A 20,785-nucleotide genomic window follows, 5' to 3' on the forward strand; every position below is an offset into this window, starting at 1 on the left:
GGAATGACACTACAAGCTTGGCACACCTATTTGGGGAGTTTCTCCCATTCTTCTCTGCAGATCCTCTCAAGCTCTGTCAGGTTGGATGGGGAGCATCACTGCACAGCTATTTTCAGGTCTCTCCAGAGATGTTCGATCGTGTTCAAGTCCGGGCTCTGGTTGGGCCACTCAAGGACACTCCTGCGTTGTCTTGGCTGTGTGCTTAGGATCATTGTCCTGTTGGAAGGTGAACCTTCGCCCCAGTCTGAGGTCATAAGCACTCTGGAGCAGGTTTTCAACAAGGATCTCTCTGTACTTTGCTCTGTTCATCTTTTCCTTGATCCTGACTAGTCGCCCAGTCCCTGCCGCTAAAAAACATCCCCAAAGAGCATTATGCTTCACCATAGGAATGGTGCCAGGTTTCCTCCAGACGTGACGCTAGGCATTCAGGCCAAATAATTCAATCTTGGTTTAATCAGACCAGAGAATCTTGTTTCTCATAGTCTGAGAGTCTTTAGGTGCCTTTTAGCAAACTCCAAGCAGGCTGTCATGTGCCTTTTACTGAGGAGTGGCTTCCATCTGGCCACTCTACCATAAAGGCCTGATTGGTGGAGTGCTGCAGAGATGATTGTCCTTCTGACAGTTTTTAACGTCTCCACAGAGGAACTCTGGAGCTCTGTCAGAGTGATCATCAGGCCTTGGTCACCTCCCTGACCAAGGCCCTTCTCCCCCGATTGCTCAGTTTGGCCGGGCGGCCAGCTCTAGGAAGAGCCTTGGTGGTTCCAAACTTTTTCCATTTAAGAATGATGGAGGGCCACTGTGTTCTTGGGGACTTTCAATGCTACAGAAATGTTTTGTTACTCTTCCCCAGAACTGTGCCTCGTCACAATCCTGTCTCAGAGATCTACGGACAATTCCTTTGAACTCATGGCTTGATTTTTTCTCTGTCAACTGTGGGACCTAATATAGACAGGTGTGTTCCTTTCCAATTCATGTCCAATTAATTGAATTTACCACAGGTGGACTCCAATCAAGTTGTAGAAACATCTCAAGGATGATTAATGGAAACAGGATGCACCTCATAGTAAAGCATCTGAATACTTAGTAAAAAAAGGTATTTCTGTTTATAATTTTTAATACATTTTCTCAAATAAAAAAATTAAGTTTTCGCTTAGTCATTATTGGGCATTGTGTGTAGATTGATGAGTTTTTTTTTTATTGTTTTAATCCATTTTAGAGTAAGGGTGTAATGTGTAAAAAAAAAGAAAAAAAAAAAAGGTGAAAAAAATCAAGGGGTCTGAATACTTTCCAAAGGCACTGTATCCTTCATATTATTTTTTATATATTTTTTTATATGTGATTTTTGTATGCCTCTTGGCAGCCCCGGTAAACCCCTGCATTAATCTGGCCCTGGCTCTACGCTGACATTTTTTACAAGAGGCACGTGAGCTCCTAAATTGAAAAATGTAGAAGCACATCAAGAAATGTAGGAACACAATTAAACATATTAGAGGTATTAATGATAAGAATTGCCAGCAATAACAAAATACAAGGTTAAGGAGCAGCAGAAAAAAAGTATTTTTAAGATTGAGATATAACCTACATTGGGCCTATATGAATCCGATCATGAATCTGTGCTCAGTGTATTCTCTATGGCACTCAGAGGCTGCGGTACAGCAAAGTAATCATTACATCTGGGTGAATTATTTCGTTTTTGTTTTACTTGGTGTTAATAGATGAGGCCAAAGTATTTTTCCTGTTGGCTAATAAGAACTCAATAATAACGGAAGTTTGTATGCCATGATGTTCATTGCCTCTGTATTTCCACTGGTTATAATGTCAGCCAATGGCCTTATCAGTTACTTTTTGCTTATCTTTTTGTCACTTGAGTGTGTTTCAGATTAGGACCTGTCTTATGACAGATACACTGAGTCAGGCAGTATTCATTGGATCTTGATGGTCATAACAAGATGCCCAGATTTACGTAAAAGGGTGAAGTCCATTCCAATCTCAAAGTCTTGTTTATTCCCAAGGGCTTTGAAATGAAAAGCTCAGCAACAACAGCGAGTAGCGAGTACCACTTCCTCCCGATTCGGCCCATACCTGGCACAAACTCGGGACCTCTGCTTTGCCAGGGCAAGTAACTGCCCTCCTGAAGCATCTTACCAGTCTGTACCACGTGAAAAGCTAGCTAATCACTGGCGCAAGTGGGGACACTTCAGGCTGAGGAGTAAGTTTCACACATTCCCATGTGCTGAACGTGTGGCTGTGACAAAGTCAAGGCATCAACAGTGCCTTCAGAAAGTATTGTCTTACACCCCTTGACTTTTTCCACATTTTGTTGTGTTACATCCTGAATTTTAGATATATTAAATTTAGATTGTGTGTCACTGGCCTACACACAATACCCCATAATGTCAAAGTGGAATTATATTTTTCGAGATTTTTACAAATTAATAAAAAAGAAAAATCTGAAATGTCTTGAGTCAATATGACCTCTTGTCCACCAGATACATCATACTCATTGCGTTCCAGCGGAAGTCATTCATTGTCAATGGAGCAGTCCGCAACGCTACTTTGGGGGTGCTGCACTAGGCAGCGGTGCGATTTGTGTAGCGCATGCGTTCAATATTTTCAACTCGTGCGTTGCTTTACCGTGCGGTGGGACAAACGTAAGTACACACAGACTCAAACTATACTGAACAAAAATATAAACGCAACATGTAGTGTTGCTCCCATGTTTCATGAGCTGAAATAAAAGATCCCCAAAAATGTCCATATGCACAAAAAGTATAAGCTATATATTCTTGCTAACATCCAAGAGATGGATCTATGTGAACTGTGGCGATATAAACATCTAACTGAAAGAGAATCCACCTCTTACCCTCAACTCATATTTAGGAATTTACTTTGTTATTGTAAACTTTTCTTTAAAGGTGCTACACGGGTTATTTTAGATTTTTTGCATTGTAATTTCAAAAACCTTCCACGATATATCTGCAGTAATAGTGACTTCTTAGTGTTTCACAGTATTACTTATCCACCAGTGTGGATTGGTTGTGATATTCGCCCCCAGAAATTATGTTGTCAAAATGTGATAGCTGTTCTGACTTTGTGGCTGGGTTATGTAGTGGAAATCGCTCAGTCAATTCCTGGTTGCTAAAATTCTACACTGTTCGCTCAAACAAGCAATGAATAGTGCAGGGAATTATTGTACCATCTAAATCGCTGTGATACTTTCGGACCAAAACCAAAAGTAAAAGGCTCAAGCGCGAGTCTCCGCCCATGTTATGGAGAAATGGGATGCGGGGGAGGGCGAAGATTTGTTTTGAATGACTTGCGCTTGAGCCTTTTACTTTCGGTTTTGGTCCAACAGCTTTATTTTTTGCTATTGAAAGATATTACTTCATTTTACACGCAAGATGAGAATTCACCAATGGAATTCAATTAGCAGACAGCGCTCTGACTGATGTGTAGTTACTTTTATCCTATACTTTTCTTGGTGTAGTCAACCTACTTTTCTCCGGTAAAATGCAAGATTAACTTGAAGAAAAACATTAGGAAATGTAGCTGGCTACATTATTTCTATGATAAACAGATGATGGCCATGCAGAGTTTTTGCAAAGAAGACGTTGCTTTTTCATTGTAAGTTCATTATGTGACAGGTGAAATTAAGAACGCAATCTGCTTTATCTTCTAACGTATTGTACAAGTTGACTGCAGGTATTTACTAAAGGAGCTACAAATATTAAAATGTATAGAAACACTTTAAAGAAATAGTTTCAATGATATTGACTGTATTGAAAAACCATCCCGTGGCTATTTCCAAATACCCCAGTATATAAGGTATACTGCCCAAGCCTACTCAATTCCTAGATAGACATGTTTTTGGAAATAAATGCATAATGAAAAAAATATATAAACGCAACATGCAACAATTTCAACGATTTTACTGAGTTACAGTTCATGAAGGAAATCACTAAATTGAAATACATTTATTAGGCCCTAATCTATGAATTTCACATGACTGGTAACACATATATGGATTTGTTAGTCACAGATACCTTTTTAAAAAAGGTAGGCGTGGATCAGAAAACCAGTCAGTATCTGGTGTGACCACCATTTGCCTCATGCAGCACAACACGTCCTTCGCATAGAGTTGATCATACTGTTGATTGTGGCCTGTGGAATCTAGAGCACCCCAAACATGCTCAATGGGTGACATGTCTGGTGAGTATGGAGATTTTCAGCTTCCAGGAATAGTGAGGCGAGGGCGGCGGATGAATGGCACGACAATGGGCCTCAGGATCTCGTCACAATATCTGTGCATTAAAATTTCCGTCGATAAAATGCAATTGTGTTCGTTGTCCGTAGCTTATGCCTGCCTATACCATAACCACACTGCCACAATGGGGCACTCTGTTCACAACGTTGACATCAGAAAACTGCCCGCCCACATAACGCCATACACATGTGGTTGTGAGGCTGGTTGGACGCACTGCCAAATTCTCTAAAATGACATTGGAGGTGGCTTATGGTAGAGAAATGAACATTCAATTCTCTGGCAATGGCTCTGGTGGACATTCCTGCAGTCAGCTTGCTAATTGCATGCTCCCTCAAAACTTGAGACATCTGTGGCATTGTGTTGTGTGACAAAACTGCACATTTTAGAGTGTCCTTTTATTGTCCCCAGCACAAGGTGCACCTGTGTAATGATAATGCTGTTTAATCAGCTTCTTGATATGCCACACCTGTCAGGTGGAAGGATTATCTTGGCAAAGAAGAAATAAGCGTTTTGTGCCTATGGAACATTTCTGTGATCTTTTATTTCAGCATACATGTTGCGTTTATATTTTTGTTCAGTGTGGATAATTAAGTATGCCTAACTGTTGTCTGGGAAGCTCTTAAAGCATATATGACAGGTTGTATCATGTCTTACTCTTCACATAAGAAAAAGAAGACCCATAAAGAATTAGAAATACTAAAACAGAAAATCCATGACTTTGAACACTTTAAAACTTGAATATAACATAATTAACACCCGCTCTGCAGAGACTTCTGCTCTGAAATCCAAACAACAATATGTTGAGCAAGGTGAAATTGTGGGGGAAACGATTGCTTGGCAAAATTAAGAAAGAAGAGGAGGAACGGTACCATCCACAGCATTAAAACCGCAAATGGTAGCCTAACAATGGAGCCTTCTGAAATGAACTCTTTATAACATTTTATCGCAAACTGTATCAACCTGAAAAAGAGTTAATATAAAGATATAGACAATTTCCTTAATAAGGCCAATGTACCAATTATAAGTGTACTAGTGAACATTTATATGGATAGAAATTTGCGCTGTCCCCGACCCCAAAAAAATCTTTGTAGACCGAAAGTCGTCTGTTCTTTCGACCAATCGATTGCTCCGAATTTTTAAACGTGGATTTTTCCATATGCCACAGCTGACCTTTCACAGGTGTGCCCCATCAGTACTACTGACCCTTCCAGCTCCGCCCACCAATCTCCTGCAGGAAGTAAGCACAGCAAAACCCAGTAGACAGAGCAGGGAGGGGCCGTCACAACACACCATATGTGTTTTAATAAAACCTATATGCATTGAGCTTGTCTGATGCTTTAAGCTTCCGGTTTGATGCCTCAAGAGGGCGCCAGAGATAACCAGAAGACCCAACTATTCTCATCCCACTCCTGCTAGCTTTCGCAGATTCTGCCATTAGCCTACTCTCCTGAAGTTGCCGGTAATAGGCTACACGAGGAGTCGGCAACCTTTCTTATGTGGAATGCCAATTTATCTTGCCATTTCTACCAATCTGCATGCCAGTTATGGTTTTCATATGCACATTTTTGTGAAACAGTTTAATTTAATTTATATCAACATATTCATATCTCAAAATCATTGTCATGTGGTTAATCAAAATGATGATTAGTTATGAAAATGATACGAACCTAAAAATGTCACTTATTTTTCTATTGCCAACTATGTAAAAATATCCTACATAAGCCTACAAATAAAAACATTGCAGCCTGCAAGTAGAAAATATCCTGATAAAAATAAATATCCTATAAATCACATTGGCTACACATGGCCTGTCTGCATACGGATTTGAAACATTGTATTAACTATTAACTTGGGTCCTGCTCAAGAAGTTTTCTGCTCCAATGAGCTCGGGACAGACACAACTGTAGGCTATTTGCGCAAGGGATAAGAAGCAGTGCTTGACTTGGGCAGGAGCTCACCAGAGCTGAGTACCGACACCTCAAATGTTCTACTGCTTGATCTCCTGTTCCTCTTATACAATATTAGTTCAAAAGTATTGTGGAGCTTCTGCACCTAAATATAAACAGTACAATCACCCAAAATTAGTACCGGAACCTATTTCAGTCAAAGTCAAGCACTGATAAGAAGCCTATTTTATGATGTTTCTACTGGATCAGAGCACTGCAGTCTAAGGCACTGCATCTCAGTGCTAGAGGCGTCACTACAGATCCTGGTTAGATTTCAGGCTGTATCACAACCAGTCGTGATTGGGAGTTCCATAGGGCGGCGCACAATTGTCACAGCGTCGTCCGGGTTGGGGTTTGGCCAGGGTAGGCCGTCATTGTAAATAAGAATTTGTTGTTAACTGACTTGCCTAGTTAAATAAAGGTTAAATAAAATAAATAAAAATAGTGGTGGTGCGTTAAGCCAATCAGAAATACTATCAGATCCCCAAATGGGCACATTTATATGCCTACATTTGTGCGCAGGCCAGGTAGACTATAGGCCTACTTCTATGCGCGTGCGTCCTTACTCAACATTGACAGGAGCGTTCCAAACAAAAGACAATGACTAAATTGTCAAAACTCATAAATATAATTAAGTCAACCAGAACTTGTTTCTCACAAGTGTAGCATAGGTTGTGCACTCTACAAACAATGTGTCCACTCCGACAATGAGAGCAGGAAGACTGGAATAATAATATTGAATGCATTAAAGGAAATGACCGAAACCAAAGTAACAAATATTTGCAAAAATACATAAGATCTTGCTACCATGGAAAGATAAATACCTTTCTATTTGTGGAAAAAATCATCCTGATTAACTGTTCAGTCATATCCCAGTTCACCTACTTGCTTATGGTCTTGCCTACACCTAGCAAACAGTTTTTGTAATATTATATGAGAAAAAAATATTCAATTTTATTTGGAACAGCAAGCCAGACAAAATTAAACGGGCCTATTTATTTAATGAATATGAAATCGGAGGGCAGAAATAATTAAATATTAAAGCATTAGACCTCTCACTAAAGGCTCCAGTCATAAATAAAATTATGCTTAAATCCAAATGGGTTCAATAGAAAATTAGTAAGAATGTCTCACCCTATGTTCAAAAAAGGCCTTGTCCCTTTATTCAGATTACAACCTCTCACTTTCAGTTATTTGAAAAAGAAATAATATTTTTAAACAAGCCATAGAAAGTTGGTTGGTCTATTTAATCCACCAGAAAAGAAAGAATAAATAATACAACAAATATTTGTGGTTAAACTCAAATATACTAATTGATAAAAAAATCATACATTTAAAAAATGAATGTAATAATCTTTGTAAATTATATCATAAATATGACTGGTGGAGTTATGTCATACATGCAGCTAACAAAAAATATGGAAAGGTCTGCTCTACCCAAAATTACAACCAACTACAAGTGTGGCACCCAAGAAGACTCGATGCTGTAATCGCTGCCAAAGGTGCTTCAACAAAGTACTGAGTAAAGGGTCTGAATACTTATGTAAATGTTATATTTAAGTTTTACATTTGGTTTTGTGTGTGTGTTATCCACAGGTAGACACCATGAACTACGTGGGCCAGCTGGCAGGCCAGGTGTTGGTGACAGTGAAGGAGCTGTATAAGGGCATTAACCAGGCCACACTGTCAGGCTGCATCGACGTGGTGGTGGTCAGACAGCCTGACGGGACCTTCCACTGCTCCCCCTTCCATGTACGCTTCGGGAAACTGGGAGTGCTGCGCTCCAAGGAGAAAGTTGTGAGTGCGGAGTATATTTTGGAAAGAGAGGTCAGGGTTTTTTCTGCATAGAAAAATAGTTTTTTTGTGCCGCCTATGTCCAAACAGTAAACAAAAAAAAACAAAAAAATATTTAGAAAATTATTTTCAGGATGTAAAAACGTTTTCAGTGTAAACTTATATGACTAAAACCAGATATAAATTACATAGAAAAGATAAAGGACATATATATTTTTTAATAAGATCATCTTTGAGAACCAACAATTTTGTTACTGCGGCCAACAGGTGGGTCTCTAATATTTCCAGACCAAAACGCTTGCAGTGATAGGTAGGTAGGGATGCAAAATTCCAATCATTTAGCAAAACATTTAAGGTTCCTAGAATTAGGAGGGAATAAGCAGGAAATACAGAATCCTCCAACCAGGATTTCTGAAAAACATGGGAATTTTGGGAAAGTTAACGGGATTTTGTAACCCTAGTGAAAAAATTCCCAGAGCTAAACCCACCCATTTTACATTTTTAGCAGAAGCTCTTATCCAGAGCAACTAGGGTCAAGTACCTTTGTCTAGGTATGTAATGGCAGTTTAGTATGACAGGGTTCCATTTGTTTTTTCGCTCTATCACATCCATTACTGACGTGTAATTAGGGCCCTTTCATGTTGCCTGACACAGATCCAGGTATTAAGAAGTCCTTCTGAGAGAGCAATTGAGAGTGAATGGGGGGAGGACGACCAGCCCAGCTCATCATCCCCAAGACACTGGGGTTGCATCTCAAATGGCACCCGATTCCCTATTTAGTGCACTGCTTTTGACCAGGGATCTGGTCAAAAGTAGTGAACTAAATAAGTAATAGGGTGTCATTTGGGACACAGACAGGAGGAGTACCACCCCTACTGTGCCCCTACTGCTACCGCTCGCCTCAGTCACTATGGCAACACAGTTTTAGATATTCCTCTGCATAGCGGAGGAGAGATGGCCTTGATACAGTACAGAGAGGAATGTGACGTAACAGTGTGGGAGGATTGACTCAGCATCAGGCAATGGATTTGGTGATGATGCTATCTTTTATAAGATCCTTTGAAAACTCATATAGCTACTTCACTGGTTGTATTATTGATGGACATACATGTTTTTTATCCTTTACATAAAACATTTAACATTTCATTCCTTTACTGAAACAGACCATTATCGCTCAGTCTGTGTCCCAAGTGGCATCCTATTTCCTACATAGTGCATTTCTTTTGACCAGAGACCTATGGCGGCATCTACACAGGTAGCCCAATTATGATGTTTTTTCCACTAATTGTCTTTTGACCAATCACATCAGTTCTTTTCACATCAGATGTTTAATAATCTGAATTGTGCTGCCTGTGTAAACACAGCCTAAGACTGCAAGCAGGTAATCATCTGGCCCAGTTTGCTTTCATTAACCATATCATGGTGTTAGTCTACATACAGCACATTGTTGTTTTGTGCATGCAAGCACACAATAATAAGTATGTTGAATATTTACAGTGGTCTTGCTGACGCAAACACACTAATACAGTACCAGTCAAAAGTTTGGATACACCTACTCATTCAAGGGTTTTTCTTATTTTTACTATTTTCCACATTGTAGAATAATAGTGAAGACATCAAAACTATGAAATAACACATATGGAATCATGTAGTAACCAAAAGAGTGTTAAACAAATCAAAATATATTTTAGATTTTAGATTCTTTAAAGTAGCCACCCTTTCCCTTGATGACAGCTTTGCACAGTCTTGGCATTCTCTCAACCAGCTTCATGAGGAATGCTTTTTCAACAGTCTTAAAGGAGTTCCCACATATGCTGAGCACTTGTTGGCTGCTTTTCCTTCGCTCTGCAGTCCAACTCATTCCAAACCATCTCAATTGGGTTGAGGTCGGGTGACTGTGGAAGCCCGGTCATCTGATGCGGCACTCCATCACTCTCCTTCTTGGTCAAATAGCCCTTACATAGCCTGGAGGTGTGTTTTGGGTCATTGTCCTGTTGAAAAACAAATGATAGTCCCACTAAATGCAAACCAGATGGGATGGCGTATCGCTGCAGAATGCTGTGGTTGGTTAAGTGTTAAGGCTGGTTAAGTGTGCCTTGAATTCTAAATAAATCACTGACAGTGTCACCAGCAAATCACCCCCACACTATCACACCTCCTTCAAGGTAGGAACCACACATGCGGAGATCATCCGTTCACATACTCCGCGTCTCCAAAGACACGGCAGTTGGAACTAAAAATCTCAAATTTGGACTCATCAGACCAAAGGACATATTTCTATTGGTCTAATGTCCATTGCTCGTGTTTCTTGGCCCAAGCAATTCTCTTCTTATTGTTGTGTCCTTTAGTAATGGTTTCTTTGCAGCAATTCGACCATGAAGGCCTGATTCACTCAGTCTCCTCTGAACAGTTAATGTTGAGATGTGTCTGGTACTTGAACTCTGTGAAGCATTTATTTGGGCTGCAATCTGAGGTACAGTTATGAGAGCGGTCCTCATGAGCGCCAGTTTCATCATAGCGCTTGATGGTTTTTGCGACTGCACTTGAAGAAACTTTAGAAGTTCTTCAAATTTTCCGCATTGACTGACCTTCATGCCTTAAAGTAATGATGGACTGTCATTTCTCTTTGCTTATTTGAGATAAAACCAAATAGGGCTATCTTCTGTATACCATCCCTACCTTGTCACAACACAACTGATTGGCGCATTAAGAAGGAAAGAAATTCCACAAATTAGCTTTTAGCAAGGCACACCTGTTAATTGAAATGCATACCAGGTGACTACCTCATGAAGCTGGTTAAGAGAATGACAAGTGTGTGCAAATCTGTCATCAAGAAAAGGGTGGCTACTTTGAAGAATCTCAAATATAAAATATATTTTTACTACATGATTCCATATGTTATTTCATATTTTTGAAGTCTTCACTATTATTCTACAATGTAGAAAATAGTTTTAAAAAATTAAGAAAAACCCTTGAATGAGTAGGTGTGTCAAAACTTTTGACTGGTACTGAACATTGTGAGCGAACTATTTATACACTGAACAAAAAATATAAACGCAACATGTAAAGTGTTGGTCCCATGTTTCATGAGCTGAAAGAAAACATCCCAGAAATGTTCCGTATGCACAAAAAGTATATTTAACTTAATATTGTTTTTTGGTTTACATCCCTGTTAGTGAGCATTTCTCCTTTGCCAAGATAATCCATCCACCTGACAGGTGTGGCATATCAAGAAGCTGATTAAACATCATTATTATTACACAGGTGCACCTTGTGCTGAGACAATAAAAGGCCACTCTAAAATGTGCAGTTTTGTCACACAACACAATGCCACAAATGTCTTAAGTTTTGAGGGAGTGTGCAATTGGCATGATGACTGCAGGATTGTCCACCTGAGCTGTTGCTAGAGAATTGAATATTCATTTCTCTACCACAAGCCGCCTCCAACATCATTTTAGATAATTTCGCAGTACGTCCAACTGGCCTCACAACCGCAGACCACGTGTTTGGTGTCGTGTGGGCGAGCGGTTTTCTGATGTCAACATTGTGAACAGAGTTCCCCATGGTGGCGGTGGGGGTTATGGTATGGGCAGCCATTAGCTACAGACAGCAAACACAATTGTATTTTATCAATGTGAATTTGAATGCCCAGAAATACTGTGATGAGATCCTGAGGCCCATTGTCATGCCATTCATCCGCCGCCATCACCTCATGTTTCAAATCAAATCAAATGTTATTTGTCACATGTGCCGAATACAATACCGTGAAATGCTTACTTACCTGCCCTTAACCAACAATGCAGTTCAAGAAATAAAGTTTATAAAACATTTACTAAATAAACTCAAGTCAAAAAAATCGAATCAATCAAAAAGTAACACAATAAATGTACATAACAATAGGAGGCTATATACAGAGGGTACCGGTACCGAGTCAATGTGCGGGGGTACAGGTTAGTCAAGGTCATTTGTAAAGTGACTATGCATAGATAATAAACAGCGAGTAGCAGCAGTGTAATTCAGCATGGTAATGCAAGGCGCCATGTCGCAAGGATCTCTGCACAATTCCTGGAAGCTGAAAATGTACCAGTTCTTCCACGGCCTGCATACTCACCAGACGTGTCACCCATTGAGCAAGTTTGGGATGCTTTGGATCAACGTGTACGACAGTGTGTTCCAGTTTCACAGCATTGAAGAGGAGTGGGACAACATTCCACAGACCACAATCAACAGCCTGATCAGACGTGTCACGCTGCATGAGGCAAATGGTGGTCACACCAGATGAATTTGTTTCAATTTACTGATTTCCTTATATGAACTCTAACTCAGTAAAATCTTTGAAATTGTTGCATGTTGCATTTTAATATTTTTGTTCAATATAAATGCCTTGGTTATTATAAAGGTTGTATGTATCAAGCTTCTTGGAGTAGGAGTGCCCCCCTGTCCATGGGCAATACTGATCCTAAATCAGCACTCGTAGTCTGAGACGCTTCATACATATGGCCCCAGAGTTCTTCCATAAATGGATGCCTGACCTGTCCTTTCCCTCTGCAGATTGACATTGAGATCAATGGAGAACCAGTGGAGTTGCACATGAAGCTGGGGGACAACGGAGAGGCCTTCTTTGTTCAGGAAACCTGTAACGGCTCTCTCTCGGTGAGTGAGTTGACCAAGGCGCAGCGGGTTGTGAATACATAATGAACTTTATTTAACAAGACGAAACTAAACACACGAAGAACACTTGAATAATTTTACAAAACAACAAAACGAACTAGACAGACCTGAACTATGAACTTACATGAAACGAGGAACACATAAACAGGAACGACCGAACGAACGAGACGAGACAGTACCGTGTGGTGCAACAAACACAGACACAGTGACAATCACCCACAAACAAACAGTGAGAACCTCCTACCTTAATATGACTCTCAATTAGAGGAAAACGCAAAACACCTGCCTCTAATTAAGAGCCATACCAGGCAACCCAAAACCAACATAGAAATGGAAAACATGGACTGCCCACCCAAAACTCACGCCCTGACCATCACACGCATACAAAACAACAGAAAACAGGTCAGGAACGTGACAGAACCCCCCCTCAAGGTGCGAACGCCGGGCGCACCAGCACAAAGTCCAGGGGAGGGTCTGGGTGGGCATCTGACCACGGTGGTGGCTCAGGCTCCGGACGCTGTCCCCACACCACCATAGTCACTCCCCGCTTCTGTATTCCCCTCCCAATGACCACCCTCCAACTAAAACCACCTAAATGAAGGGGCAGCACCGGGATAAGGGGCAGCACCGGGATAAGGGGCAGCACCGGGATAAGGGGCGGCAGGTCCTGGCTGAGGGACTCTGGCAGGTCCTGGCTGAGGGACTCTGGCAGGTCCTGGCTGAGGGACTCTGGCAGGTCCTGGCTGAGGGACTCTGGCAGGTCCTGGCTGAGGGACTCTGGCAGGTCCTGGCTGAGGGACTCTGGCAGGTCCTGGCTGAGGGACTCTGGCAGGTCCGGGCTGAGGGACTCTGGCAGGTCCGGGCTGAGGGACTCTGGCAGGTCCGGGCTGAGGGACTCTGGCAGGTCCGGGCTGAGGGACTCTGGCAGGTCCGGGCTGAGGGACAGCTCCTGACTGTGGGGCAGCTCATGACTGTAGGGCAGCTCATGACTGTAGGGCAGCTCATGACTGTAGGGCAGCTCATGACTGTAGGGCAGCTCATGACTGTAGGGCAGCTCATGACTGTAGGGCAGCTCATGACTGTAAGGCAGCTCATGACTGTAAGGCAGCTCATGACTGTAGGGCAGCTCATGACTGTAGGGCAGCTCATGACTGTAGGGCAGCTCATGACTGTAGGGCAGCTCCTGACTGGCTGGCGGCTCTGGCAGCTCCTGACTGGCTGGCGGCTCTGGCAGCTCCTGACTGGCTGGCGGCTCTGGCAGCTCCTGACTGGCTGGCGGCTCTGGCAGCTCCTGACTGGCTGGCGGCTCTGGCAGCTCCTGACTGGCTGGCGGCTCTGGCAGCTCCTGACTGACGGACGGCTCTAGCGGCTCCTGACTGACGGGCGGCTCTAATGGCTCGGGACAGACGGGCGGCTCTAAAGGCGCTGTGCAGACGGATGGCTCAGAAGGCGCTGGGCAGACGGATGGCTCAGAAGGCGCTGGGCAGACGGATGGCTCAGAAGGCGCTGGGCAGACGGATGGCTCAGAAGGCGCTGGGCAGACGGATGGCTCAGAAGGCGCTGGGCAGACGGATGGCTCAGACGGCGCTGGGCAGACAGATGGCTCAGACGGCGCTGGGCAGACAGATGGCTCAGACGGCGCTGGGCAGACAGATGGCTCAGACGGCGCTGGGCAGACAGATGGCTCAGACGGCGCTGGGCAGACAGATGGCTCAGACGACGCTGGGCAGACAGATGGCTCAGACGGCGCTGGGCAGACAGATGGCTCAGACGGCGCTGGGCAGACAGGCAGTGCAGAAGGCGTTGGGCAGACGGCCGACTCTGCCCTGCTGAGGCGCACAGTAGGCCTGGTGCGTGGTGCCGGAACTGGAGGTACCGGGATGACGGCACGCACTTCAAGGCTAGTGCGGGGAGCAGGAACAGGGCGCACTGACCTCTCGAAGCGCACTATAGGCCTGGTGCGTGGTACCGGAACTGGAGGTACCGGGCTGAGGGCACGCACCTCAGGGCGAGTGCGGGGAGAAGGAACAGTGCGTACAGGGCTCTGGAGACGCACAGATGGCTTAGTGCGTGGTGCCGGAACTGGAGGCACTGGGCTGGAGACACGCACCATAGGGAGAGTGCGTGGAGGAGGAACAGGGCTCTTAAAACGCACTGGCGGTACTGGGCTGGGGCGAGGAGGTAGCGCCGGAAATACCGGACCGTGCAGGCGTATTGGCTCCCTTGAGCACTGAGCCTGCCCAACCTTACCTGGTTGCATGCTCCCCGTAGCCCGTCCAGTGCGGGGAGGTGGAATAACCCGTACTGGGCTGTGTTGGCGAACCGGGGACACCATGCGTAAGGCTGGTGCCATGTAAGCCGGCCCAAGGAGACGTACTGGTGGCCAGATATGTAGGGCCGGCCTCATGACATTTGGCTCAATGCCCAATCTAGCCCTACCAGTGCGGGGAGGTGGAATAACCCGCACTGGGCTATGCACCCGTACAGGAGACACCGTGCGCTCTACTGCGTAACACGGCGTCTGCCCGTACTCCCGCTCTCCACGGTTAGCCTGGGAAGTGGGCGCAGGTCTCCTACCTGCCCTCGGCCCACTACCTCTTAGCCTCCCCCCAAGAAATTTTAGGGTAGTACTTGCGGGCTTCCAGCCTTGCTTCCGTGCTGCCTCCTCATAACGTCGCCTCTCCGCTTTCGATGCCTCCTGCTCCGCTTTGGGGCGGCGACACTCCACTGGCTCTGCCCAGGGTCCTTTACCGTCCAGGATCTCTTCCCATGTCCAATCCTCCTTTTCCCACTGCTGCTGTCGTTGCTGTCCGTTAACCCGCTGCTTGATCTGGGTTTGGTGGGTGATTCTGTAACGGCTCTCTCTCGGTGAGTGAGTTGACCAAGGCGCAGGGGGTTGTGAATACATAATGAACTTTATTTAACAAGACGAAACTAAACACACGAAGAACACTTGAATAATTTTACAAAACAACAAAACGAACTAGACAGACCTAAACTATGAACTTACATGAAACGAGGAACACATAAACAGGAACGACCGAGACGAGACAGTACCGTGTGGTGCAACAAACACAGACACAGTGACAATCACCCACAAACAAACAGTGAGAACCTCCTACCTTAATATGACTCTCAATTAGAGGAAAACGCAAAACACCTGCCTCTAATTAAGAACCATACCATGCAACCAAAAACCAACATAGAAATGGAAAACATAGACTGCCCACCCAAAACTCACGCCCTGACCATCACACACATACAAAACAACAGAAAACAGGTCAGGAACGTGACAAAACCGAGCAGCATAATGTGAGTTTTTTTATCGGTTTCATGACAACCACTGTTGACACAGCTTATTACTGACTGTGTTTGTGTCCCAAATGACTCCCTATTGCCTAAAACGTGCACTTCTTTTGAGCAAAAGTAGTGCACCACGTAAGGGATAGGGTGCCATTGGGGACGTAGTCTATAACGTGATCTTGTTGTGACTCGTCGTGTCTTTGTCACCCCGACCCAGGAGATAATCCCTGCCCACCTTGTGACGTCGCCAATCCCCACAGAGGAGGCTCTGGGGAGGGACAGAGAGTCCAGAGCTGGGGAGTCGGGCCTGGAGGGTGGGCTGCAGCCGCCCCAGGGGGACTCACAAAACCCAGCCTCCTCCTCCACCCCCCTCCTTACCTCCAGCACCACAGCAGGGAAGAAGAAGAAGAGACGTAGGAAGAAGCACAAAGCAGACCCCCGGAAGGAGGAGCAACAGGCCTCCACTGCTGGTGGTGAGGAGGTCTGTGAACTGAGCTCAGACGAGGAGCACGGTACACAAAACAACGGCAGGTAAATGAACAGAGGAGTAGGGTGAAGTTTCCCCTAGATGCTGACCCCCCCCCCCCCCAGCTAATGGGACACACAGAGTGGGCTGACGGGACTCCGTACACTCAGGTTGGGTCTGGGTGGGTCTGCTCAGCACAGTGTGTGTAGAGGATAGGGAGTGTTAATACTGTGGTCAATGGGGGATATTCTTCATTCCCTCAGGGCTCCCTTGTTCTCTACAGTGAAGGACACAGTGGAACACAGGCAGCACCCTACCCTCCACTCCTTGGACAGCTACCCCTTCTCTGATGGAGACTGGTCTCCCAGCGACAGCCACAGGTATGACCCCCTCACTCAGTCGCTCAGTCAATAACTTCCTATTCAAATATTTACACAAATCATGCAAACAGTCCGGGTCATTAGGAAGATTTTTATTTCCTTAGGACTTAACAAAAAAGAAAACGTAGTTAATCTAGCACACCTGATTCTAATAAATAGCTGGTTAATAAGCTGAATCAGGTTAGTTACAACTAGGGTTCGATTGAACACTTACAGGAGGGTAGTTCTCCAGGAACACGGTTGGAGAGCACTGATCTAAGGTGTGTTATAGAGCAGTACACTGGACAGCCGTCAATGAGCCTTTAATTTTGAAGGTAATGTCCCTGACGTCGGCTCAAGCTTCAGTTATCTTAAAAGGCGCATAGTCAGATGTCCAGTGTATTGCTCTATAACACGCCTTCGATTGAATCTCAGCTTAGGTAGATAAGAATTAAAATGGTAGCAGAACATTGATAGAATAGTCCTGTGGAGCTGTGAATACATGTTGTGTAAGTGTTGTGCTGTTTTCTCGATTGTAACAGATCCCTGTCAGAGCCCATATCTCCAAAGAGCGACTCGGAGCTGATGGTGAAGTTATCAGAAAGCATGCTCAGAGCAGAGTCACACATGCAGTGGTCCTGGGGAGAGTTCCCAGAATCCACCAGGGTAAGGCCTAGATCTTGTGTTTCAAATGGCACTGCATTCCCTATATAGAGATGGAAACATGCCAAACTGATTTCATATTGACTCTTGTCCAGGTCAGTAAGAAAGAGCCCTCGGAGCTGCCTAAGACGATGACTATCACACCGTCAGAGAGCACACACTTCAGGGTCATTCTCAGCTCTGAGGCCATGGAGGTGGAGGCTGGGGGCCTGCACACCTCTCTGGACCCGGTGTGTGGACCTGCCATCGTCAAACCAGAGCCCCGGACCCCCAAACAAAATACCCTCAGCTCCAAACACCACTCACCCGACTCTCTATCGGAACCCCATCATCCCCCCAAACCTATTCATGACCATTGCCCACCCCAACCTGAACCGTGTCCCCTTAAACCAGAACCAGGTGCTCTAACGTCGGAGCCCAGTCCAGACCTCTGTATCCAGTCCAAGCCTGAACGGAGGGGCCCTTGGACTTCCACTCCTCCCAGTGTGCTTGATTCCAGCCAGAGGGACAGTGGCTCTACTGCCGGTGGGGCCAGTTGCATGGCCGGGGACCTGGGGTCCATCGGCTCCAAGACTGACTCCCCCTCCAAGAGGAGAGGTACTAATTGTACTTTAAATAGCAACCGAAAGTATTTAAAAAACCAAATCGAAAGTATGCATAGACGGTTTATATAAATAGCTTATTGATCAAGTATAACACATGATCTAGGCAATTTATAAGGATTTTGTCTTTTATTTATTTATTTATTTATTTTACCTTTATTTAACTAGGCAAGTCAGTTAAGAACAAATTCTTATTTTCAATGACGGCCTACTTGCTTACGGCAGCACAATGTGCCGGATGATGGCATTCCATAGCCCCCAGTTGTTAATGACAGCTAGTATGAACAAATGCTTTACGTTACTTTTATGTCCTCTATTTGATGTTTTATGTCCCCCATATGATGTTTTATGTCCCTTATTTTAAGTGCCTCATAGCTCTATCACTACAGAATGGTCTGATGGCAACAGAGAGAAAATGGCTTAGTCATGAGTAAGGCCTCAGACACACCAATAGCGTGTGCTGGCCGGGTCATTCCTACCAGACCTCATAACATTTGGGGGGGGGGGGGGGGGGGAGTATATCAGAAAAATATATAATATATCAGAAAAAAGACATGTTTGGCTTTCAGAAAATATTTTGGGGCAACATATTTTAGGTGCATTTTCCAACCTGTCAGGTACATAATACATAATGCATAATCCTAACAGGGTAGAACATAAACATAAATTAGCCACAGCTCTGTGAGTGAGCGAGATTGAGCTACCATAATGGTGAGCAGGATTTCAACATCTCTATCAAACATATTTTTTAATTTTTTTTATTTGGTTAATTTTCTCTATAATTTTGCCTGACAGGGTGAAAATCTACGAGTTGGACATATAGACTAACAACATGAAACATGGACAAATATATCAAACTGAGTGTTTGTATTTATTTAGCCTTGCAGCATTGTTTTCCCACCAAAGAAATTATGACTCTTCCTGAATGTGGTGTCATTGAAGGAAGGGGTTGTTTTCTTAAAGAAGAATTACAATAACTAACAGGGTGGAATGTGATATCAGGGACAAACAGAAAATCTAACAGAAAATAATAAATACAAACATCATGAAAAGAAAACATTGATGAGAGAGAATTTAACTAGGTCTATAAAACAGTGATGAAAGATTAAGTATTTTATAATTCATAATTTTATGGCTCGTGGAAGTTGATGAATAATAACCCGGGAACATGGCAAAAACTCCTACATTCGCTGAAAAAAAGTCTTAGAAATTGATCAAATTCCCTTTCAAGATCCATATTTTGTTATTTTTAAGGTAAAGCCTTTTGGAATCCACATTTTACACCAAATAAGAAATGGTATTTCCTGGGTACAGAAAAGACACATCACAATAGGAATGACCCGACCGAGAGTACTTAGAACCTCTGAACAGAGTGCCTGCCTAAATTTGAATGTGCACCAATTTTACATGTAATATTGTGTGATAATGTCGTCAGTCAAAGGTCTACAGCTGGTGGTCCCTAAAACACAGCGCGCTGAACGATCAGCAGACAAAAATTTGATCCACATTCGGTGCTATGTGCGCTAGCCTTAAGGGTTCAGACAGTTTTATTGACTACACCCGGACAGTGTTTGGTAGAGCAGTGTGTCAGAGATCGCTAACATGAAAGATGTGCTTTGCTCTGTGAGGTCTGGGAAGTTCTCACTTGCCACTCTCTCAGTCTGTGTCTCTAATGGCAGCCTATTTTCTATAGTGCACTATTTTTGTCTAGAGAGCTGGTCAAAAGTAGTGCACTAGGGTACCATTTAGGATGCACACTCGGGCTGAATTGGGCTGTGAGTGGTTTAAGTGAATTCTGATTATTCGTCTGTGTGTGACGAAGGTGTGAGGAAGAGGAGTCAGCACCAGGGGCCTGAGGATATCTACCTGGACGACCTGAATGCTATGGAGCCTGACGTCGTTGCGCGCTACTTAGCTCCCAAGAGGTACCCCATCATGCCTTTCATCCCATGTATTGAAGCCCTATTCCCTTTATAGGCACAGTATTCCCTTTATAACGCACTACTTTTGACCAGGGACAATAGAGTTGTGTTGCAGTGACTGACCAGTCTGTGGTTGCGTGTGTGTGTGTTGCAGTGAGTCCGAGACCATCCCTAAGCACTGGGTGGAGGTTGGCCGTTGCGATGGGTCCCAGTCTCCCCAGTCTGTGGGCAGTGCAGCGGCCGACAGCGGGACAGAGTGTCTGTCTGACTCTGCTGGGGATCTACCAGACATCACCCTGTCTCTCTGTGGAGGGGTCGGAGAGAACTCTGAAATATCCAAAGGTAAGGTGTCCTACTGTATGTAAGTGTTATGTTATAGTGACTAGGGATGTGTCCTAAATTTCACCCTATTTCCTATATAGTGCACTACTTTTGGCCAGGCACTGTAGGGAATAGGGTGCCATTTGGGATACAACCTAGGGCTTCACTTTGATAAGTATGCAAATAACTAACTAGTACACTGTTACTCACAATGCCACAAATAATAATGTGTAATATTATATTATATGACAATAGATATGCTATAATGATGAGCAGATTAGGATACCTTGAAGATGCAAATGCTATCATACTTTTATTGCAGAGAAATTCATGGAGCACATCATCACATATAATGAATTTGCTGAAAATCCAGCAATCATCGACAATCCCAATTTGGTTGTTAGAATTTCAAACCGGTGAGTAGTTCAGCCGTCCTACTCATACTAATTAATATTACTGCATCATACTAATTCT

At 43.9% G+C, this 20,785-nt stretch overlaps 1 protein-coding gene across 1 annotated transcript in view; it reads left to right on the forward strand.

Moving 5' to 3' along the window:
* Window positions 1–20,785, forward strand: part of LOC129859387 (phosphatidate phosphatase LPIN2-like) — a 49,699-nt gene that overhangs the window by 17,111 nt on the left and 11,803 nt on the right. The window contains exons 2-10 of the mRNA XM_055929114.1: window positions 7,807–8,007; window positions 12,556–12,657; window positions 16,196–16,509; window positions 16,708–16,824; window positions 17,346–17,469; window positions 17,562–18,063; window positions 19,891–19,993; window positions 20,145–20,332; window positions 20,634–20,727. Coding sequence (XP_055785089.1) covers window positions 7,816–8,007; window positions 12,556–12,657; window positions 16,196–16,509; window positions 16,708–16,824; window positions 17,346–17,469; window positions 17,562–18,063; window positions 19,891–19,993; window positions 20,145–20,332; window positions 20,634–20,727 — 1,736 coding nt within the window. The 5' untranslated portion in view covers window positions 7,807–7,815. The remainder of the gene's footprint in view (window positions 1–7,806; window positions 8,008–12,555; window positions 12,658–16,195; window positions 16,510–16,707; window positions 16,825–17,345; window positions 17,470–17,561; window positions 18,064–19,890; window positions 19,994–20,144; window positions 20,333–20,633; window positions 20,728–20,785) is intronic.

Source organism: Salvelinus fontinalis, chromosome 7, assembly GCF_029448725.1.
Source record: "Salvelinus fontinalis isolate EN_2023a chromosome 7, ASM2944872v1, whole genome shotgun sequence".
Classification (NCBI taxonomy): Eukaryota; Metazoa; Chordata; class Actinopteri; order Salmoniformes; family Salmonidae; genus Salvelinus; species Salvelinus fontinalis.